The 23,380-nt window shown below is 51.4% G+C and overlaps 1 protein-coding gene across 4 annotated transcripts in view; it reads right to left on the bottom strand.

Annotated features, from left to right (window-relative positions):
* Positions 1-728: 728 nt before the first annotated feature.
* The window catches only part of Pax7 (paired box 7), a 101,566-nt gene continuing 78,914 nt past the window's right edge, over positions 729-23,380 (bottom strand). For 3 of the 4 annotated variants that reach the window (XM_006239263.5, XM_063288293.1, XM_039110635.2), the window contains exons 8-9: positions 12,867-13,113; positions 747-4,482 (exon numbers count right to left, since the gene is read on the bottom strand). In XM_006239263.5, coding sequence (XP_006239325.1) covers positions 4,367-4,482; positions 12,867-13,113 — 363 coding nt within the window. In that variant the 3' untranslated portion in view covers positions 747-4,366. Of the gene's footprint in view, positions 4,483-12,866; positions 13,114-23,380 lie in introns of all 4 variants that reach the window. The other variant, NM_001191984.2, reaches the window with a different exon arrangement.

Here is a 23,380-nt window from a genome sequence, read left to right on the forward strand (position 1 = left end):
GCCCAGCTGATGCATACAGCCTTCTGGATGGGAAAAGTACTGGGTTCTTGGACTTTCCACTGGGAGACATCCAGTGGAACTGTTGGAATAGTTGGACTACAACCTGTAAGACAGTCTAATACATCCTGTGTATCAGCCTCTATTTGTCTGTCTGTCTGTCTGTCTGTCTGTCTGTCTATTGTGATGGCTTGTATTGTATATGCTTGGCCCAGGGAGTGACACTATTTGGAGGTGTGGCCCTGTTGGAGTAGGTGTGTCACTGTGGGTGTGGGATTTAAGACCCTCATCCTAGCTGCCTGGAAACCAGTATTCTGCTAACAGCCTTCGGATGAAGATGTAGAACTCTCAGCTCCTCCTGCACCATGCCTGCCTGGATACTGCCATGCTCCTGCCTTGATGATAATGGACTGAACCTCTGAACCTGTAAGTCAGCCCCAATTAAATGTTGTCCTTTAGAAGAGTTGCCTTGGTCATGGTGTCTGTTCGCAGCAGTAAAACCCCAACTATGGTATCTATCTGTCTATCTAATCTATCTATCTATCTATCTATCTATCTATCTATCTATCTATCTATCTATCTATCTATCATCTATCTATCCATCCTATTGGTTTTGTTTCTCTAGAGAACCCTGACCAATACAGGATACAGCGGAAACATTTCCATACCAACCCATCAGGTGGTTCCCAGACATCCTGGTCCCCAGCCACAGGCTAGCAGTCAATTGAGGATGCAGAACCTTCACGATGTTTTTTTTTTTTTTTAATTTCTTTTAATGTGTAACAGTTACGCCTGAGTTACAGAGGCAGCGCTTACAAGCAGCAGGTAGTTAAAGCAAATACCAGTTTGTCTTTCTAGTCTACTACTCCATATAGCTGAATAAATTATGGTGCGGTTATATTTAGACACCCGCCCACACACGCACATTCCACTCACACCCCTCATGCACACACACTCACTTTGCCTGGAGAGAAATGGCTGAGCCAAACACTGAAGCAACAATGTTGCAGTCACTAGGTAGAAGGAATGTTCTCCAGCACAGTGTGGTATTCTCCCAGCTGGGGGCTGCCCAGGTCCGTGTAGACAGAGGAAACATTAAACGCACAGGTATCTCGAAGCATTTCAACGCGGCAGCCCACATACCCCCATTTGGTCTTGGCTTGGTGCGTCTTCTGTAGAAGGTGAGGATGCTGTGTAGCCTAGAGAAGCATCCAGCAGGGAGAGACATTTCCAGGAGCCTGGGAAGAATGAGTCTCATAGAGGACTTGCACAGTCTTTTTAGTTGGCAACTGTGGAGTCCCTTAGTTCCACGTCTTAGAACCTTCTACGATTTCCATGCAAAACAATGCCCGACTCTGGTGCAGATACCAATCCAGCCTCCGTCCTGGGCTGCACCCATCATCTGGCTGTGAAACTGCCCTGCTCTCCTGTCTCCCCGGCCAGCTCCTCCCCTCACTTTTCTCTCCTACCCTCTTGCTTCCCAATGTCTGTTTCCTGTGCTCGTTCCTTCCTGGTCCCCTAAAAGAAGGGCAAAGTTAAAACGAGTATAAAGGAGTAGATGCTTGGCTCTTGAAGCCTTCTCTTTCAATTTCATAGCAAGAGAGAAAAGCCAAATTGGGAGTAGGGAAATGACAAAGGGAAAAAGAAGAAGGAATCAAAGAGAGGCTGGAATTCGTAACCCAAACACACAGTGAGATCCCTACAGATGATCCCTGGCACTAGCACGACACGCACTGTGGGGGTTTCTTTCCATTTTTTTGTTTTTGTTTTGTTTTTAAGTATATAGATTTATATATAAAAAGCCAATGTTCTATAAACAAACGGCACGACGTCACATCAACTACCATACAATAAGTTCAGAGGGGCCCCCACAGAAGAACCAGTAGCTACTTGAGGTGACATGGAGGGCACCCCTCTTATCTTACTATTGATTCTATTTACAGGAGTTGGGGTGGGGGCTGTTTCTGATCCAGCCTGGCCACTGGAAATCGGCCTTTGTAGGCTGTGCTCAACCCCAGAGGGACAGGGGAGAGGCCTGGTACCTCTCGCCTAACCTTCATCACCTCAATGGTGCAGTTGCAAGTTGCCCCAACAAGGCTGAGTTTTACAGATCAAGGTGGACAGATTCACAAAAGCATGAGACGGTTGGGGAAATCTGTTGGGGTCAAGGGCCCCTCAGAACACAAGTCCCATTTTATACCAAGATGGCGGCTTGGGGGAGCATTCAGAGACGTTGCATGGAATGAGAAGTCATTTCATTTTCTCGCAAGCAGGTCTCTGGTTGCGGTTACCCTTGTGGGCAGATCATTGTGATTGGTCCAAGCATTGGAATGTTGCTCCTGGGGCTGAGACTGGGCCCTGTGGATGTCACCTGCTTGAGGTCCCTGGTCCTGAAGCATACTTGGTGAAAGGAGACTCAGGTGTATCCAGAGCCAGGCCTCCAAGGGGCAAGGAATGTGGAGGAAGATGCATTTGGTCTTCTGAAAGAGGTGCTTGCAGCTATAAGAACTTCAAAAGGAGAATCTGGGTTTCCAAGGGGGGCAACATGGCTTCCCTCTTGTCCAGACCTTGAAGAGCCCAAAAGTCTTCCTTGAAGCCTGGACTGAACGGATAAGCTCTATATGTCTGGTGCTCCAGGATGCCAGAGAGCCAGTTTCCTCCCAGTTACGAATAGGCTTCTCTAAACCACAGATACAAGCCATCCCAGTCACAGCTTGGAATAGGCTTCAGATGATGGCTCTAGAGATGAGATACATTGGTCACATGTTCATGTAGACGAGTGTCCCAGCATCTTGCCGGTTCAGGTCCCCAGTCAAAAGGAAGTCAGGGCTTTTGAGCCCATAGCCCATCTCTCTAGGAATGTCTCGATGGCTGAGGCCAGGAGGCATGGACTGCGTCAGCAGGTGGTCTCGTGTGCATGGTGGCAACAAGCAATCAGGCCCAGGGATCCTGGATTTGGTGCTGTGGGATCCTAGCACTGGATGAGGATGGCCCAAGTGGAGGTTATAGCGAGGGAGAAGGTCAAAGTGGATGTAATCTTGATAAATAGATGGTGATAAAGACCTCCACAGAGGAGAGAATCAGGGGCCTCAGCAATCCATTTACCCCAAAAGACCCAGCTCTAAGAGAGGGCGGGAGTGCAAGGAAGACTCTGGAGTGTTTAAGGAAGGCGCCTTGTCCTCATTGCTGGGACTTCTGGCATCTTCCTCTGCCAGGGGGTGGGTGGTGGCCCAAGGCGCACTATGCCTCGTGAGGCGACAGAAGCCTCCTGACTGAGCAACCAACATTGAAAAATGCTACTCCGAAAAGGACAGAGACAAGGCGATGCCAAGGAGATGGGGAGCATCTTCTCTGGTGTGGATCAATAATTTTGTCTGGTCCGAGAAGGCTCTCTGCATCCAGTGGCATCAAGAGCCTTACATGCTGGAAGATGGAGGCCCCCTTTTCAGGGGACCAGCATGCATGAGGCAGGTTCCCAGCTGCCAGCAAGATGGTGTGCAGAACTCTAGGGGTGCAGACTTGAAAGCTCAACTCAGACTGTCTGAGCCCACCTCCTGCCTCCTGTCACCTCAAGACCTTCTCTTCTCCTACCAGTTGAGGAGACTGACAGGTTCTGTGGGCTGCCTAGACCTGGTACGGTGGGCAAGCCTCTGTCAGATTGCAACTTAGGAGTCCTGCACCTCCTGCTGCTGGACCTGAGACCAGGCATTCTGAGATAGCTCATGGCCAGCAAGCTCTGTGCACCCTACCCTCTGCTAGAATTCCTGGTCTCCTGATTTGCAGCAGGGTGCATAGGGACAGTCCCAAAGTCCTCTGGATTCCCAGGTAAAGCTGAGATGTTTCCTGCTTTCTCCCTTGGGAACGCCCTTGGGACTCATGTCAGTGTCCAGTGAAAGGGACTGCAGTGCTGATGCCAAGCAAGAGAGAGCTCCCAGCTCTGTGACTGAGGACACCCATGAGCTCCACCTGCACCTGTGGCCGGGCACCCAGGACTCAGAGGTCAAAGACTCCAGGGCCTTGTCTTTGGCACCATTTTCCTCTGATAGCTAGGTGCTTGGTTCAACTTGAGTCTCAATCTCTACACTGAGACAGGACCAAGGCCATGACACTAGGAGGTGGGTCTGAGCTGGAGGTCACTGCAGAATGGTGAGGAACCCCTCTGGAGAAAGAGGGGGAGGCAGAAAGCCAATCTAGGTCATTAACCATGAGTGATTGGCGCACTGGTTGTCCGTCTCCAGAGGGCTGCCTGTAGGAAGGGAGAGGGTTTCTTCCCTGGCCTCCTGCGACCCCAGGGGGATAAGGGGAGGAGACTCAGGGTTTGGGAAGGGCTAAGCTGGGTCACTGGATAGGGCAAGTTGCCCCAGGGACCCTAGTAGGCTTGTCCCGTCTCCACAGGAAGAAGTCCCAGCACCGCGGAGTGTTCCCCGAGCTTCATACGGCGCTGTGTAGACAGGCTCACGTTTTTGGCCAGGTAATCAACAGCAGCTGGGAAGAGAAAGAAGCTTCTAGAAACTGAAGTTCTCTTTATGTAGTCTTCCACTTAACCTTCATCCTTCTGTCCATCTGTCCATCCAACCACCATTCCATCCAGCTCTCTTTCTTCCACACATCCATCTTCCATCCATTCATCATTTTACCCATCGATCTTACCAATCTATCCATTCAGTCTCCTTTCCTCCCATTCTTCTGCACATCCACATATCTATCCATCCATCCACCACTCTATCCCTTCTTCCATCCATCTATCCTCCGCAGCTCCCATCCACCCACTCATCCATCCATCCACCCACCCATCCATCCATCCTTCCATCCATCTATCATTAATCCATCCATCCATCCATCATCCATCCATTCATTTCTGTCTGATTACCCATCAAACCTAATGATCTATCCATCCATTTCCCACTATCCATTCTTCTTCGATTCATCCATACATATTGTCTTCCATTTGCACACCTGCCAATCTTCTTGTTTGTTTTTCCATCTACACTATTCATCCATCTATTCTTCTGTTCATCCATTCTTCTATCTGTCCATCCATTCATCCTTCTGACCATCTATCCATCAGTCCCTCTTTCCTCTGCTGGATAATTTTTATTGTCAACTTCACACAGACTAGAATAACCTGAGAGGTGAGCATCAGTTGAAGAATTGTCTAGATCAGGTTGGCTTGTGGGCATGTCTGTCGGGGAACTGTCTTGACTGCTAATTGGTTATTAAGAGATGCAGCCCACTATGGGTGACACCATTCCCTAGGCAGGGAACCCTAAATTGTATAAGAATTAAGAAAATCAGCCAAAGGCAAATAAGTAGACAGACAGCATGGATATACATTGTTTTTCTCTTCTCTTCAGTGTAGGTGTGATGTGACCAATTCAAGTTCCTGCCTTGATTTCCCTGCTATATGAACTGTAACATGTTATTGTAAGTAAAATGAACCCCTTCCTTCCCTAAGTTACTTTTGGTCAGGGCATTTAACACAGCAACAGAAATGAAACAAAACCACCCTCTCTTCCACCCCTCTTTCCCTTCTGAATTTCCTTTCCAGCCTCTCAGCAAATATTACTCAGTGTTTATTATTTGTCTAGCTCTCTTACTGGCTCTGCAGGGAAGTACACACACACGTCCCAGTTTCCAGGAGAGAATTAAGCTTCCCTCCCTCAATCCATTTGCCCATCCTGGTCAGTGAACCCCGCTGAGTGAGTCCAGGTAGCACTGAGGATGAAGGTTTTCTGCTTTTGCTGGACCCTAAGTGCAGATATGCATGGGGCACAGCAGGGTCCCTACACAAGAGCCAAAGTGGCTTTTGCAAGTGAGCCAAGAGGGAGAAAGCATGAGAGCTGAGACCCACAGCCTGTCAGCTCCAGAAAAGACAGGTTAGCATTGGTAGGGATTCGTGTGTGTGTGTATGTGTGTGTGTGTGTGTGTGTGTGTGTGTGAATGTGTGTGTGAGTGTGTGTGTGAGTGTGTGTGTGAGAGTGTGTGTGTGTGTGTGTGTGTGTGTGTGTGTGTGTGTAGGGGAAATGAGAATCTTCACAAGGCAATGCTGAGCATAGCATGAATGTTCATACTCAACAATACTTACCCGTGCCCATTTGGGACACACACACACACACACACACACACACACACACACACACACACACACACACACCTCTGTGAGCCCCTTGCTCCTTGTAAACAGATGCACAAGTGGGAACACCCATGCACGCACAGGTCCTGCAAACATTAGAGCTCACTTGAGAAAGACACAGATGTCTGTCGTGTGCAGCCATGGTTGCTGGCTTTCGAAGAAGCTTGTGGCTCTGTCCTAATTGAGGCTCTAGCAGAAATCTTTCCTGACTAAGGCACTGGACAGGCATGTGGCCAAGGCCTCTCAGGGTGCAGGATGTCACCTTTCAGTCCTGGGACTGTAGCCAGTGTGCTCTCTCTATGCACAAAGCGTCCAGAGGGGAAGTAGCATGAAGGGTCACAAGGCTCTCTCTGTCACCTGCTCCCTGTAGAGTGCCTCTGCTTCCCTAAGCTTGGCGTCTTCTGCTTAAAGCAGGGCACGGGGAAGTGGAGCCAGGAGGGAGGTAATAAAGCTTGATGGTCAGACCAGGGAGGTCAGAGGGACAATCTCAATAGCTGGACTTTTTTTTTTTTTTGGTTCTTTTTTTCGGAGCTGGGGACCGAACCCAGGGCCTTGTGCTTCCTAGGTAAGTGCTCTACCACTGAGCTAAATCCCCAGCCCCAATAGCTGGACTTAAGTTCCATGCCTGCTGACCTTGAGTATGATCTGGGGCCTACCAATTCGGCCTCTGTTTCCCTGTTTGTATCATGGGACAGATCATATGCATCAAAGAACTGCAGGGAAAGCTAATAGAATCCACACACGTAGTCTGAAGGTAGAGGGTGGCGCTTGTGAGCTCAGGCCCAGAAGAAATGAGAGTTTTAGTGGTGTCGTGCCTGGGTACATTCCCGGTCATGTGGTTTTGAGCAAACTGGCCTTCCTTTGTGCCAGTTTACCTACTTGGAAACTGGGGTACAGACAATGTTATTAAACACACTGTCACAGAAAGCTCAGGACAAGCCTCCCAACTCCTAAAGGCTGTGCAAATGTCCTGGGGTATCTTTGAACCTCGTGTGTGCTACCCCAGCCAGGCTCATGGTGGGTAAGTGGAAGGACGCTCTGTACTGAGTTCCTGTGCTGGAAGGTCTGTGATGTAACTCACTCTGTCTCAGGTTCCCAGGTAGCAGGGCAGAGGCAGCCGTGGCCGGCCTTACCTTGCTGGGAGTGGGGAGTGGGGAGTTCCCAACTCTACTGCAGGAAAACTGTAAAGCTCTGGCCACACTATCATTTGGATGTCAGGGTCCGTGGGTTAGTAAGCCACCCTCTTAGAGAGGTGACAGGCACTGATGGGATAGAGGCAGAAACCTCAGAGAGCTAGCCCTGTGCTATCCTGCTCTGAATCCTGTACTCGGGATACTTTTAGGTCTCATTCCCATCCCACAAGCCAGGTAGTGTGACTGTCACCTGTCCCTGTTTGACAGAATATAGAACCAAGGTCTTTAGAGACTAAAATCAGCTGCTTCCTCTCAGGCTTTCAGACCCAGGCAGCCTGGCGGCAGCCCCATAGCCTTGGGCCTCACCAGCAGCCCCTGGGAAAGCTCCCGGGGTATGAGCATTCCTGGCAATGGTCCCCGGTGTACATATGGTCCTCGAGACTGAGGCTTTTTGCCTCTTGTGTCCACACTGACCTTTTCTACTCCAGGCGAGGTTTACCAAATGCATGTATCACCTCAGGTGACCTTTCGTTCGTCACAGGAAACTGTGGCTTCTTTGCCTCAGTCTACTCCATGCTGAGCCCTGACGCCGTAGTTATTCCGGGTGGGCTATGAGGTCTACCACTGAGCAAGGATAGCAGCGAGGGGGCAGAGCCCACACTTGGTTGGTCCTCATACTTGGAGAATGTGAGTTCTGTGCCTTGGGCAGGACAGTTCCTTCTTGAGAAAGACGGAAACTGAGGCACAGCACAGTTGCCCGTGGATACTCATGGAGCTGGGGAGATGGCACCATTGAGAAAGCTGTGCCCATGCAGAAAAGCCAGACATGGTGGCGTCTGGACCCCAGCACAGGGGAGACAGAGGCATCTGGATCCCTGGGGGCTCTATAGACAGCCTCCATGGTGGACTGCCAAATAAGTTCCAGGCTAGTGAGAGATGCTGTGGACAGTGTCTAAAGATGAGACCCGAGCCTGACCTCTGACCTCCACATGCACAACTGCACACACATGAACACATACATACATGAACACATACACACATAAATATAGGGGTACAAAAAGAATCATTTTCCAGGCCCCTCTATTTACTCTGCCTTTTCTTTTTTCTTTTTTCTTTTTCTTTTTTTCTTTTCTTTTCCTTTTTTTTTTTTTCGGAACTGGGGACCGAACCCAGGGCCTTGCGCTTGCTAGGCAAGCGCTCTACCACTGAGCTAAATCCCCAACCCCCCACTCTGCCTTTTCACTGGTGCCCTCCTCCAGCACACAGTAGGAGCTTCCCCTCCTTGAGGTAGGCAAGGAAGCACCCAGAAGCTAAACTTTCCTGCTGACCCCCACAACTTCCAGAGCACCCAAGGGCCAACTGTAGGGCTTGCTTGCCTCTTCCTAGGATAGAGCCAAAAGCCCGGGCGAGAAAACGGGAAGGTGATATCCCTCATTAGGGACTCTGTCAACAGCCCTTGGTGTCCTTCTGTCCCTCCGTGTCTCCCTTCTCCTGCCTCACACCCCGCCTGGGCTCTGAACATCTCCAATTACATTAATCAAGAGTTGGCAGGAGCTGGGCCAGCAATGCCAACCAGTAAACAGATCCCAGCCATCAGGAGCTCGTCAGAGCGCGGCCCCAGAGGAGGACCCTTCTAGACACAAATTCTTATTAGAGTTGTCAGATCTATTAAAATTCTTTTCACACTCCTGCGTTCTATCAGCCTATCATTAGTATGGCCCTGGCCTCTGGGAACACCGGGGCCATATTAATCTACCATGTGCCCCGTCCCTGCCCCCCTGCCCCCACCCACTCCAGGGACGGCTAGAGATGGGCAGATGGATGGACGGATGTGCCAGAGTTGGAAGATTCCGGGAAGGTGAGAGGCCCGAGGAGCTGGGGGCGGGGTCTGCTGCATAGGAGGTTGGGTCACGTGCGTGTTTTGAACACACCTGAAAGTGGCTCTCGAAGACCAAGATGCAGGTGTGGCTACCCTGCCCAGCAACACCTCTCTAGGTGCCATTTCTGTAATGGACAGCGAGAATGGCCGTGCACACAGCTCTGTGAAACAATGGAGATGGAATGTCGACTAACGATTGTTACACCTCGACTCTGCACATGCTCAGTGGCGCTCTCTCTCTCTCTCTCTCTCTCTCTCTCTCTCTCACACACACACACACACACACACACACACACACACGAGTGTGCACACAGGACAGTGTGTACCAAATCAGTGCCAAGCGTCTTTACCCTCTACACTCACCTGTGCTCTGAGGTAAGGAAGCTGAATCACAACTGCCCTGCTGTGGGACCTTGGGGACACCACCTCTCTGAGCCTAACAAACTGAGGACCAGGAGGTGTGAAATCTTTGTGACGGAGGAGCACTGATTTCACACAGAGCTGCGTGGGCTGAACTTAAGCATGGGGCAGGAGGCAGCAGGTGACAGGCGAATCAGGACCAACGCAGGGGAGTCCAGGATGGGTGACTTTCCAAGCTTCTCAGAGAACCTTGGGCTCACGTGTGCTCAGGTGGTGGTGGTTAACGGGAATGTGACCTGTCCTCGGGCTGCCCCAGAATGTCAACAGAAAAGAAGGCAGCGTGACTGGAAACGGCTGAGAGGGTGTGCCTTGTCCCCAGACCCATCTTGCGGGTGGGAAAGCTGAGGCTGGGTGTGTGTCTTGTGCCGTGGTGACACATGGTGGCAGAGGTGCCTCAGTAAGTGGATTCTGGGTAGGGCTGGCCCAAGAGGGGCCCTGAGCAATCCCTGCAGTAACAGAGGAGCTGAGAAAGGAGGGGAGGGGGGAGGAAGGAGAAGGGGGGCAACTGCTTTTCCTTTCTGGCCTCCTGGGCCCATTCTCTTTTGATCCCCCTCCCCCACCACCCCCGTGCTGACTTTGGGGTTAATTTTATTTCCGAATTGGGCAGGCGCCCTGGAGCAGGGCAGGGGCTCCAGGCTCCGGGTGTGACTAACGCCTGCCCGGGGCCGGCCATGCTGCCGCTGCTGCTGCTTGAAAATGTTTTATCAAGAGCATGTGTCCTGCGTTGGACTGGGAACATGCGCTAGGTCAGGGGGTCAACCAGGGACCGTGTGGAAAGTCTCCCATGCACACTGGCTGATGTATCCTGCTCACAGATGATCGTGTAGAGCCGTGCTTCCCAAACACACATTCACATACATGGTCCTGCACACACACAATTGCTTACACAATCATGCCCAGGCACCGCATATGAACATGCCGAGACATGCACATCATGTTCATGCAAGCACCGAAGCATGCCTAATCATAGACACCTTTAAGCACCTGCACATGCCAAAATACACATGTGCACACAACCACACTTATCTGCATATTGGCTGCACACATTCAACACACACACACATACACACACACACACAAAGACACATCAGCCCATAAGAACCCACCTATGAAAATTTAAACATGTGTGCATATTGCCACCACATACTCTCACATGCATGTGTGTCTGTGTATGCTCCTACAAAGCCATATACACCCACGCAATGTGTACATGGAATGGTGATTTGTATGTACACGTGTACAGTTACATGTAAACATACACACTTATGTTCAACACATATTTACACAGACAACTCACTTATCTGGAAAGAGGTAGACACTGGGCTGTGACTGAATTATTTGAGGCACGTCCCTTGCGCACAGTGTGCGCACAGACACTTGGACTATTACCGTCCATGATGCATACACGCACGCACATACACACATGGGAGGTAGAGGCCCACACAGCTGGCCCTCATTTAACCGTGGAGGCCAAGGCCATGAGGTTGGAGTGGGCTGGGGGCCTCAGGAAGCAGAGGTCAGTGTGGCAGGACTAGGCAGCAGCTGGAGAGGGTACCCTCAGGCTGGAGGCCCCACTCTCTCCACACACCCTCCTGATTAGTTTGACACCAGCAGGTGAGGCCTTTGCTGGAAGGCGGCAGGAGGGCAGCCTTGTGACCTTTGGCTCCCCCATCCTGTCTGGGCCTGCCCTGCTGCTGGCCCCGCCAGAGGTTGTGGCCAGGCCTGGCTTTGCCCAGCTGTTGGTCTGAGAGTCTGCTGTTGCTATATCCAGCCAAGACACCAAGGGGACAATGGCTGGAGTGGGTATGTGAGACCCTGGAGACTTGAGAGAAGTGTCAGACAGAGAGCAGAACTCTGTGCACAGCCATCCCCCTACATGGCCATGCACAGGGGAAGAGGGGGAGCAGCCCCCCCCACCGCAGCCCCCACCTCATGCCACATGCAGCTAGCTGTCCTATACTTGACCTGCACCTAGTGCCACGGGGAGCAGGCTCTCAGATGTTTACTTAGTTTTATGTCATTCGAATGTAAAAACGGATCTTTAATTTTGTTGGTTCACGTTGAAAAGCTTACAAGTCAGTTTAGAAAGGCTTGGGTATGCAGTGCTGTGTCCCCAGTGGCACCTTCACGAATTTTCCGTGCTGATGAAGGAATAGCAAATTCAAGCCCCATTTGGGCTACAGAGTGAGTTCAGGTCAGTATGGACATCTTAGTGGCCCTTGTGTGTGTGTCAAATATAAAGTAAACAGAGGGTTGGAGCTGCAGTGCTCATCCCTAGTTTGGGCAAGGTCCTGGGTTCAATTCCCAGTACCATCAAAGGGACAGCAACAAAAGTCACTGGGTTGCAAAAACAGAGTCTGAACAAAAGGACACAAACTATCTCCTGGGCATTGCCTGTGGGTTGTGTGAAACAGTGATCTGGGTATGTCAGGCTAAATAAAATATGCTAATAAAAATCCTGCCCTTTCTCCTTGTAAAGCGTGGCCTCTAGAGATTGTAGGGGCATTTGTGGCTGCCAGGGCAGAAGTGTGTGTGTGTGTGTGTGTGTGTGTGTGTGTGTGTGTGTGTGTGTATACAAGCCCACATTTGAGTGTAGGATGCTTTCACTAAGAGGCGAGCCACTGCATCTGATGACCAGCTCAGAACATCTTAGGTCACTTCTGCTTCCTTTATGGGCCTCAGTTTTCCCACCTGTGAAAGGGGCATCTGGGCCTGGGAGACGGCTCAAAGGGTAAAGACAGAACCGAGTTTGATTCCCAAGCAATGTCCAAAAGTTGTCCTCTGACCTCCACTCATGTGTTCCCACTCACAGACATCACACAGACATAGGAACACACAGTACATACATCACACACACATACATCACACACACACATCACACATACATCACATACATATACTACACACACACACACACACACACATCACACACAATCACACACAGAGACACAGACACAGACACACACCCACACTACTTTGAATTTCTTTTAAGAGGACTTGAGCGACGGCTCAATGGTTAAGAGCATTGACTGCTTTTGCCCAGGGCCTGGGCTTAGTTCCCAGCACCCATAAAATGGCTCACAACCTTCTGTAACTCCAGTTCCAGGGGATCCGATGCCCTCTTCAGGCCCCTGCAGGTACTGCATGCACATGATACACAAACACTCATACATATCAAATAATAAAACAATTTTAAAATTCTTTTAAAAGAAAAAGGCACCCTCCTCCACCCTGACCACCCACTGCCATGCCTAGGAATAAGTCAGCCCCCTTGGAGATGGGCAGCAAGGGGGGAAACACTCACTTTGACCGTACTGGCTGTACTGGTAACCAGCCACAGGGTCCACACTGTAGCCCGTGGTGCTGTAGGTGGGTGGGCAGTAAGACTGGGAGGTGGGCAAGCTGTCTCCTGGCTTGATGGAGTCGGCCCGCTGGCTGCAACTGGCTGAGATGGAGGAGGCAGAGTCCAGACCTCCATGCAGCGGGGAGATGGAGAAGTCGGCCTGGGGCTGTGGAGGCACAGCACTCGGGTTGCTGAGAATGCTCATCACCTGCGGGAGAGATGGGCAGTGCCAGAGGCTGGACCAGGAGAGATGGGCAGTGCCAGAGGCTAGATGGGCAGTGCCAGAGGCTAGACCGGGAGAGATGGGCAGTGCCAGAGGCTGGACCAGGAGAGATGGGCAGTACCAGAGGCTGGACCCTGGAGAGATGGGCAGTGCCAGAAGCTAGACCAGGAGAGATGGGCAGTTCCAGAGGCTGGACCCCAGGGCATCAGCATGCAGGGGTTGGCCCAGGGCAGCAGCAGTGTCACAGCCTAGAGCGGGAAATGGGACTCATCTCCAGAGTTAATCCTGCCCAAGTGTGAGCCAAAGAGGCTGTTTCCCACCAAGAGCTCCAGGGACAGGGCAGGCTCTTTGTCACTTCTTTGTCCCTTATGGCCTAGTTTGAGGGGTTACCCTGTACTTTCTGCTGAATGCCTGCATGAATAAAGCGATGGATGGATAAATGCAGGAATGAAAGGACTGATTACGCAAGGGACATCCTGGACCTACCGGGTGGATGGCTGGATGGCTGGATGAACGCCCACAAACATGAGTGATAACTTGATGACTAGGTAAGGGGAAGCCTGGACCCATCAGCTGAAGGAAGGAATGAGTACACTAGGTAGATAAGAGGTGCCCTGAAGTTATCAGCAGAATCAATCAATCAATCAATGGATAGATGTATGCATGAATGAATAGATGAACTAACTTCATAAAGAGCACCCTGAGTGAAGAGATGGATGCATGCATAAATGAGTGGGTATATACATATGTGAATTAACAAAGACACAACTACACAAGGCTCTGGATCTATCAATTGGGTTAATGAATGAGTCAGTGAATGAATGAATGAGTGAATGAGTGAGTGATTGAATGAGTGAATGAATGAGTTAATGCATGAATGAATGAGTTGTCAGTGAATGAAAAAAATGAGTGAGTGAATGAATGAGTGAGTGAGTGAGTGAATGAATGAGTGAGTGAGTGAGTGAATGAATGAGTGAGTGAATGAATGAGTGAGTGAGTGAATGAATGAGTGAGTGAGTGAATGAGTGAGTAAGTGAATGAATGAGTGAGTGAGTGAATGAGTGAGTGAGTGAATGAATGAGTGAGTGAATGAATGAGTGAGTGAGTGAATGAGTGAGTGAGTGAGTGAGTGAATGAATGAGTGAGTGAGTGAATGAGAGAATGTGCTCTAACTAGATAGGGGGCACCTGGGGCCTTATCAGGGATGCTTACCTGACTGACAGACAGACCGACAGGCTGAACAAATGAATGCATACATGCATGAGAGATAAATTTACCAACTAGATAAAAGGCACCACAGAGCTGTCAGCTGAAGGGATGAATGAATGAATGATTGCATGAATGAATGATCACATGCACTCACTCCTAATGGACACCCTAGGCCTATCAGCTGAAGGGGCACGTGAGTGGATGAATGAACTTGTGTGTGCATGAGCCGAGGTATGCATTCCTCAGTGTCCTAACTAGACGACGGCGTCTCAACAATCATGGAGCTTCCCTCCAGGAACTAGAGGACCGTGCCTCCCACACCAGACTGGGACGGCCCATCTTCACACGAGCACACACATGCATGTGTGCACACATACACACTCGCACACGCACACACTTCCTGGTTTAACGACCCCACACTTTTGCTCTGCTTAAGACGGGATGCTGTTCATGACTTTCTGGACTTCAAGCTCCTGCCTTTACTATGCCATAGTACAAAACCTGTGTTTTTAATATTCCAATTATTAATTTTCTGTGGGTGTGGGTGCATGTCGTAGCCTGTGTGGGGACCAGAAGACAATTCATGAGACTGATTAGTCCTCTCCCTCCACCACGTGAGTACTGGGGATCGAATTCAGGTCAAGCTTGGCGGCAAGTGCCTATCCTCGCTGAGTCGTCTCTCGGGGGCAAGGTCCATGTGTTTTGTTTTGTTTTTTAACAGCTCCCTGAGAACCTTCTGTGAATGTCACCCCCTGCTGTCTCCAGCCTTCGCCCATGACCCTGCTTGGCCCGTGGGACCCCCAGACTGAACTCTGCAAACTCACCCTGAAGGATGAATGTTGGGTCACTGGGTGCTTGCTTAGTCATTCAGTAAGTACTGGTGCCAAGTCTGTCCCCGTCCCCCAGACTGAAGGCCATGCAGCAGAGTCCTGGCCCTTACCCCAGCGGAAGAATGAACGGGAAGATCTTGGCGATGAACTAAGGCCCTCAAAGCACAGAGGGAGCACTGAGGCGTTTGATAGAGATAGCTTTTGTCTGTGGAAGCCACAGAGCACACCCAGACGGCCTGGGGTCCAAAGGATCTTTGGAGAAGGTGGACCTGCCATCCAGCGCTGCAGGGACAATAGGGATTAGCAGTACAGGTGACGACCGTACAGGGTGAGAGGGCACAGTCACCCAGAGGGTCGAGTTCTGTAGGCCCCAGGTCTCCGGTGACCTCCTGGAGATGTCACCCTATAGGAGGCCCTGGGCTAGGTGGTTTTCCCAGTGGCTTGTCCTGCACAGGCTCTGGGGCAGAAGAAGAGGTCAAGGGCAGACACACAGGTTCCGTAATCCCTGGACAGAACAGAGCTCTCGTACTTAACAGCTGTGTGTCTGAGGGGGTGTGGACAGCCCGGAAATCCCATGACCTCTGAAGTCCTAGGGAAAGGGATTATGAGGGTGGCTGAGTCACAGGGTGACCGGGAGGATGAGGGGACCTCTGCTGAGGACATGCTCTGCCTTGGACCTGGTGGGCAAATAGGACCCTGTTCTCACGAGCCTACTCAGTTGCTGCTCTCTTCAAACCTCTTCTTAGCCATTCACCTACATGATGTCTCCAATCCAGAGAACTATGGAGACATGTGGGGGCGGAGCTAAGAGCCCATTTCTCAGATAAACATAGAGGGGCCCCCAGAGAGTGATGCCTCACCAGGGTCATGCAGTCACCTGTTTTGGGGGGAGCCAGTGGAAGGGAGTAGGTGAAACACCACCTTTGATATTTAAACTCTGTAAACTGAATACTTGGTCTAAACCAGAGCCAAGGGTGGGGCAGGGCAAGGCAGGCCTGGGCGCAGGTTCTGCTGGTGAGATTAGTTTTTTTAGGTTGGATGGAACTCTGGGGACCCCTCCAAGATGGCAAAGGTGTATACGTCTTTGGGGAGGTGTGACGGGGGTCTGAGGTTGGGTGGGCTGCACCTGGACCACTTTGTGCTGTCTGTCTAGCTCCCAGGCTCACCCTGCCTCTGGCATCTCCGTCAGGGCAGGGTCAATAGCCAGGGTGCTGGGATTTTAGGATGTGGAGACAGCTAAGCGCTGAATGCCATCCATGCCTTTCCAACCTTAGAGATGGGTGCCCCAAGCCTGGGAAACCTGCCAGGGGGTGCAATACAGAAACTCCAGGGTGAACTGGGGATCTGGGCCTGGGAGACCCCACTCTTCGCAACTGTGTTTGATTCCCAATTAAGATCCCACTCTGCCACCAAAATGATGACACTGTCAGTCATCCTGGCCCCCACAGACAGAGCCTGCTTCCCCTTGGAGGAAGCCTGGGCCCCAGGAGTCAGCTCACCAGCCCTTTCCCTTCTTTCAGAACACGTTAAGAGGCTCCTGGAGGAGGTTGAGACCCACCTTGATTCTCTTGTACTGCCTTTTACCAAGACGGCCAGCTCAGAAAAGATGGTGGGAAGGGAGGAAGGAGAAAGGAAGGGAAGAAGAGGAGGTGCCTCCGAGACTGCATATACACACATTCTGTATGACCGACACCCACACAGGATAGCAGCCAGACCTGACTCTGTCACCCAAGAACTTTGAAGGGCTCCAGCAAGGGCTTCTCGTGGTCTGAACTTTCTCTGCCTGTCCAGTTTCTCTGGTTCCTTCGTGACCCAGCAATACTGTATTCCCCGAGGTAGACAACATTCATGCACTTATTATCCAATGAGTGTGCTGTGGACCATTGCTATGGGCCCAAAGTATGTGCTGTCACTCTCTGCAGCCTCAGTGTGTGCTTCCAGTCTACTGTCTACAGTGAGCTCAGAAGAGCTCCCTGAATTCACACACAGGGCTCTCATTGGAGCCCCATTTATTGGGCATTTATTACATACCTGATCATAAGCCTATCACTGGGGCTTTCTGAAGAGTAACCTCAACTTCCTCTCAGAGGAAGAGCGATAACTTCTGCCACAGCAGACCACTATGGGGCCACAAGGCAGGGAGGTAGGGTCAGGGAGGGCATGGGCTCAGGGAAGCCCTGCCCAAAGTGTTCATAACCATCAGATCCAAAAGAACCGACCATGACAAGATGCGTTCAGCAGAGGGCTTCCTAGATCGGGGAAATCTCTAAGCACAAAGACCTTATGGTAAGAACACACCTAGAAAACTTAAGAAACAGCCAAAAAGATGAACACGGAGGAGTTTGGGGATGACAGCTCTTGTAGAGGACTCGTTTGGTTCCCAGCACCTATGTGGGGCGGCTCACAGTCACCTGTAAGCAGGGATCTGGCGCCCTCTTCTGGCCTCTTCTGGCATCTGCACACACAACCTCATGCAGGCACATATACACAGGTAACACGGAAAGTAATGGACTCTTCCTAAAAATATCTTAGGGCAAGTATGGTTCTGGGTTCTCTCAGTCCCAGCACTTGGGAGGCAGAAGTATGTGGGTCTGTGAGTTCAAGGCCAGCTTGGTCTACAGTCATGGCTACGCAGGAAGGAGACCTGGGAGGGGTGAGGCCTCCCGCAGCTCTTTGTTGGAAGCGGTGTGCGCTGTGCCTCACGGCTCTGAAGGCCATGGACCCTGCCAGCTAACAGACAGCCCGGCCCAGGGAGCTCTTCCTATAATGGGATTTGCTCAATGGGATTTGGCCTGGAACATCAAATCAAATCCACATCTGGGGTAGGTGTGAATGGTGACTCTGAGTCCCCCGGAGGCTCATGGATCAAATGGTTTCTATTCTATCTGCAGGAGAGCAACTGCCCGGGAAACAGACAGGGCACAACCTAGGAGAGCCGGGCAGCCACTGTAGAGCAAAAGTGTCAGCCAAGGCTGCACCCTGTCACTGCGGAGGTTCCTCAAGCAAATGGGTTTTCTACCCCTAATCTGTAGATGGGGAAACTGAGGCAGCAGGGAGTGAGAGGGCCCATTTGGGTACAACGCAGTTGGTCAGAAGTCACTCTGGGGTCTGTGCCTGGGTCTCTGGCTTCTCTGATGGTGCTTCCCTGGGTCTCCTCAGCACTGATGGTTTAGAGCCCTGGGGACCTCGGCAAAAAGTCCCTCTGTGCCACAGAGGAAGGAAGCATCTTGCCCACAGTGGGGCCCAGCGGAGGTCTGGGCCTCCACACTTTTGAACTTGAGGAAGTCCTGGTCTGATGCGGTAATGTACACCCCCTCAGGAATGCCGAGGCCTCTCCCGGGTGGGGCTTGCTTTTTCCCGGTGACCTTGCTTTCACTAATGTATTACTTCTTGGTAAGGTACCGTTACTAACTCAAAATCAATACTGACCTCCACATCTGTAAGGTTTTATCTGAAGGCAAATCTCGGGGCTGTCCGTCAGCCTGACTGACAGCCTTACCTTCCTCTCTCTTCCTCCCTTCCCCCCCCCCAACCCCAGCACTCCACCCCCACCCTTACCCCAAATCAGTCCCAGCCTGAACCTGGCTAAATCAATAAGGGGCTAGCTTCACCCACCCCCTTCCGCCCCTGGGGAGAGGCCTGCTGCTTTCAGGGGTGGGCCCCCCTCTTCCACAGTCTCTGCTCTGCAACCTCTCCTCTGTGGATGCCCTGACGTGCTCCCCTACTTTAAAAGGGGATGGTAGAATGTAATTAATTCCCTCCGTTCCTGAGCTGGCCTGAGGGTGTGGGACTGAAGAGCTTGAGCTCGGAGCTCTGCACCCTCTGTGATAACCCAGTGTGGCTTGGGGAGCAAAACTGAAAGAGGTGCCATGGCTAAACCGTAGGCTCTGGGTGGTGGGGAGAGGGAGGAGAGGGGCCTGGGCCTGAGAAGGTAAGTGGGGGGTTACCATTAGGTCAAAGAACCCTGTGACCAGCTGAAGGTTAGAGGCTGTTCCTTCTCTGAGGCCTTGAGAAGTAAGGCACTTTCCCCAGGGGCCCTAGACCAGCTAAAGGCAAAAAAGCTGGGGTTCTCTTGGAGTCTGGAGGGCGTTTGCTTTTTGTCTTTTGAGATCGTGTCTCGCTCTAGTCCAGGCTGACCTCAAACTCACAACTACCCTACCAGATCGGGCCTCGTGTAGTCTAAGGCTGCCCCGGAACTCCACACAGAGGAAAATATAGCCCTCCATTTACAGGCAAGTGCCTGGATTACAAGCTTCAATGCCTGGCTTTGGTAATAATCACTTTAGTTTAGGGACTCAAGAGCAAGTCAGGGACCCCACTAGGCCCTGACCCCTACCCTTTGCTGCCAGTTCTTTAACCTGCTAGGACTTGGTCTTCTCATCTCTATAATGGGAAAGGGTCCTAGAAGGTTAATGTGAGGATGTGACTAGTATCCAGTCAGCCTGTTCTCCCTCCCTGTGGGCTTCTGATAATACCTGGTTTAAAAGGGAGGAGCAAAGACGGGTCCCATAACTCCCCGAGATGGCAATGAACCTAAGATAGCAGACAAAGGGACTCTTTCTCCAGCCACTTGGGTGAATGTGTCCTTTTCAGCTCTGTCCCCAAGTTTCTGGAGGAAACTTGGCTCTACCCTGGGATGGGTCCTACCTAAAAGTTGGCTGTGCTCGCCAAAAGGGAGCAGGTGCAGGTCACTCCAGCAAACCACGCCCCTTCAGGCATGGTGGTGGTTATCATCAGAGAGGAGGTGGCCTGGGAGGACTTGGGGAAAGTTGATGAGGTCTCTTAGTCTTGGGCTGCTCAGAAACTCATGCCCTGGTACAAGTACTTATAGCTGCACAGATGGTACGACTCTCTTCTCACCCCCAAACAGACCTTAAGACCTTCTTTAACATCGAGAACACCCTACATCTCTGCACACACAGTTTGGTAAGCGCCTTACTGACACACACACACACACACACACACACACACACACACACACACACACATACCACTCCCATCCTCAGACTATATTTGGCCATGAAGGAATCTCCCATGTGCTAGAGAATACTGTTCCTCAGCCCTCAGGTCCAGCTCTGTCCTTGGCTCACCACCTTGCTAACACATCACCGTGACTTCTGAAAGTGGCCAGGCCAGTGTGGGGATATAGGGAGACAGCCTGTTTTATTGCCAGGAATGGAAGGCAAGATTTGTTGGAGCTGCCAAAAATGTCTTGAAGGACCAGAAATTACCCTCAGACTGGGCTTAGCTGGGGTACCCCTGGGTCCAAGTGCATGCCATCAGGGTAGACTGAGCACGGAAAAGGAACAGAACTGTAGTCCAATCTCTGTTCTTCTTGCTTGGCCATCCACTGGTGTCACTTCTCTGGGTATTGGGGATATTTTAATATTCCCGGGTGGGTCTATTGGTCACCAAGTGCTTACAAGCCATCACTGCTGTTGCTACCCAGATAGCCCCAAAACATAGCCACAGTCACTTGGGCGAAGACAGGGAGTGCATGCCATAGACACACACACACATAGAGCACATAACACACGCACACACACACACACACACATCAACTACACACACACACCACTACACACACACTACTACACACACACACCACTACACACACATACCACTACACACACACATACCACTACATACACACATACCACCACACACACATCACTATACACACACATACACACCACTACACACACACACATACAAACACACACATACACACCAGTACACATACATCATTACACACTACTACACACACCACTACACACACACATTACTGCGCACACACACATACCACATAACACACACACACACATACACATCACGCACCTATATACACCACAGCCTCTCACCTCCATATTCCCCAGCTCCCCTGTGCAGAACTTTGCATCTCTTATCACCCTCTTCCAATCCCAACACACACACATACACACACACACACACACACACACACACACACACACAATAGCAAGCATTCCCCGCCCTACGCTGGCCCCCTGCCTGTCCCCAGCTGGGATTAGTGCAAGCGAGAAATCCCCCACCCAGGCAGCCAGCTACCACTGCTCTCCTCTCCTCTCCTCTCAATTCTCTAAGAGGATCTGTGCCCCCCTCCACCCCCTGTGGACAGCTGTAATGGGCTTCGGGTGCTGACTCGGAACTTCCAAACAAGATTTCTCCCAGGTCTCCCCTGCCCCGCCCCTTCAGCAGCCATTGCTGTGTGTGGATGGGCTGCACCCCATCCCCCACTTCCCATGCTCACACCACAGTCCCCATGCCTGCATCCCTCTAGCCTCCAGTGAGGCATAGCGCCCTCCAGTTCCCAGAGCCTCCCCGTGTCAAGCCCGGCACCTACTCTATGGAGCAGTTAGCCTACTCCAAAAATGAGGAAGCTGAGGCCCAGGGCTTGTCTGGAATCACCCAAGGGGCAAATGCTCTGGTTTGTCCCTCTACTGAGGTGTACTTTACCAGACAGCTCAGGAACTCAGTACATGTGTGTACTCCATGTGTATGGGCTGTGTGTAGGTCACACGTGTGCATGTGAGTACTGCGTGTGCGTGTATATATAGCTGTTAGCTGTGTATGAGTGATCACAGTGCATATGTGTGTACACATGGGATTATCATATAGAGACTTTTGTCTGCACATGGATGTGAGTGTGCGTGTCACATGTGCATGTACATATGTATGTACTGGGTGCATGCGCCTGCATTGGGTGTGCACGTATGTGCACAAAGGACTATCATGTACAGGATTGTGTGTGCACAGGGGAGTACTGAACACTCCGAGGAGAATCATTTTGTATTTGTGAACATGGCACTGTTTATCTGTGTGTGCGTGGACACGCCGTTTATGCACATGTGTGAGTCCGTCACACGTGTGCACAAGCACTTGTAAGTTTGGTGTGTGTGTGTGCAGGGTAAGGGCTTCAGGCAAAATCCCTTGGAGTGAAGAGGAAGAGAGAAAGAGACTTGTGGGAGCTCTAGCATCAAGAGGGATCCACGTGGGATTTTGGGAGGCCTTCCTGGAGTTAGCAGAGGAGGCTGTGGTCTCACTGGCTGGTGCCTCACCTCACAGAGGCAGCCCTCAATTTTCCTACGTCCCCACACTCTTCCCTTTGGGCTAATGCTGATCCTGTGGCTGCTGTGCACATGACAAACTCCACACACACCCACGGATCCCCCTGCCCCTCCTCAGCACGTACGAGTCGAATTCTACTGTGGCCAGACACAACAGCCTGGATGGGCAGGAGCTGCTTGGGGACAGACTAGGTGCTGGGCACACAGTAAGCGCTCAACAAACATTTTGCTGAATGAGCAAGTTCAGAGGGGGACTAAGGACTGGATCTGTTTCTCTCCAGCCCAGGCTTGCTTCTTGAAAATCAGAAGATGCGGGTCTAGTGACATGCTTATGCCCCTCCCTGCCCTGGAGATTCTCAAAGGACACCTGCCCCCCTGCCTGAGGAGCCTGGGACAGGAGTTGTGGACACAACGACCTCTTGCTGGAAGTCACATCCAGTACTTAGTTGACAAAGCGCTACTCTCCCGATATCTAGAAGCATCCGGCTGGATCTGGAAACACGGTGGCATTTTGAAGCCATCCCTCCCTGGATAGATCCTCAGGCTGACCAAGGTTGGAGGTGTCCGTGTGGGGTGGGGGTGGACAGAGGGGGAGGGGATTGAGTAGCATCTCTGATAGCTGGATAAACACGGCCGGCCGGGGGATTAGAGTGACTGCTTGGAGCAGTGGCAGAGGGGTTGGGGAAGGAAGGGACCAGCCGATCGCTGGGAAAGATATGACTATTTAAAGATAATGATTGCATAAATTTAATTAGCAGAGTTTCACGCGGCAAATGGCCGTTTTGTAATTAATGTAGCCGGCCTTACTAAGCATGAAAGATCCCATCTCTCTCCCCTCCCTCTCCCGCTCCCCCTCCTCCGCTGCCCTAATGAAAGACAGAGAGCAAGTGACAGAAACAGTTTGTCAGCGGGCTCCAGGTGTCAGGGTCCTAATTGGCCAGGCTGAGGGGAAGGAGGGGGGTTGAGGAGGGAGGGGGAGGGAATCAAGAGGAGGCCTCAGTTCCCCCTTGGTGTGTGAGTGGGGGTCCCCTTCATAATTGTCAGAGAGAAGAATGAAGATTGGTGGTGGCAGGGACTGAGTGGTGGCAGTGAGGCCTCATTAGTATCTGGGCAGACAAGCTGGCATGC

The sequence above is a fragment of the Rattus norvegicus genome, chromosome 5 (assembly GCF_036323735.1).
Source record: "Rattus norvegicus strain BN/NHsdMcwi chromosome 5, GRCr8, whole genome shotgun sequence".
Classification (NCBI taxonomy): Eukaryota; Metazoa; Chordata; class Mammalia; order Rodentia; family Muridae; genus Rattus; species Rattus norvegicus.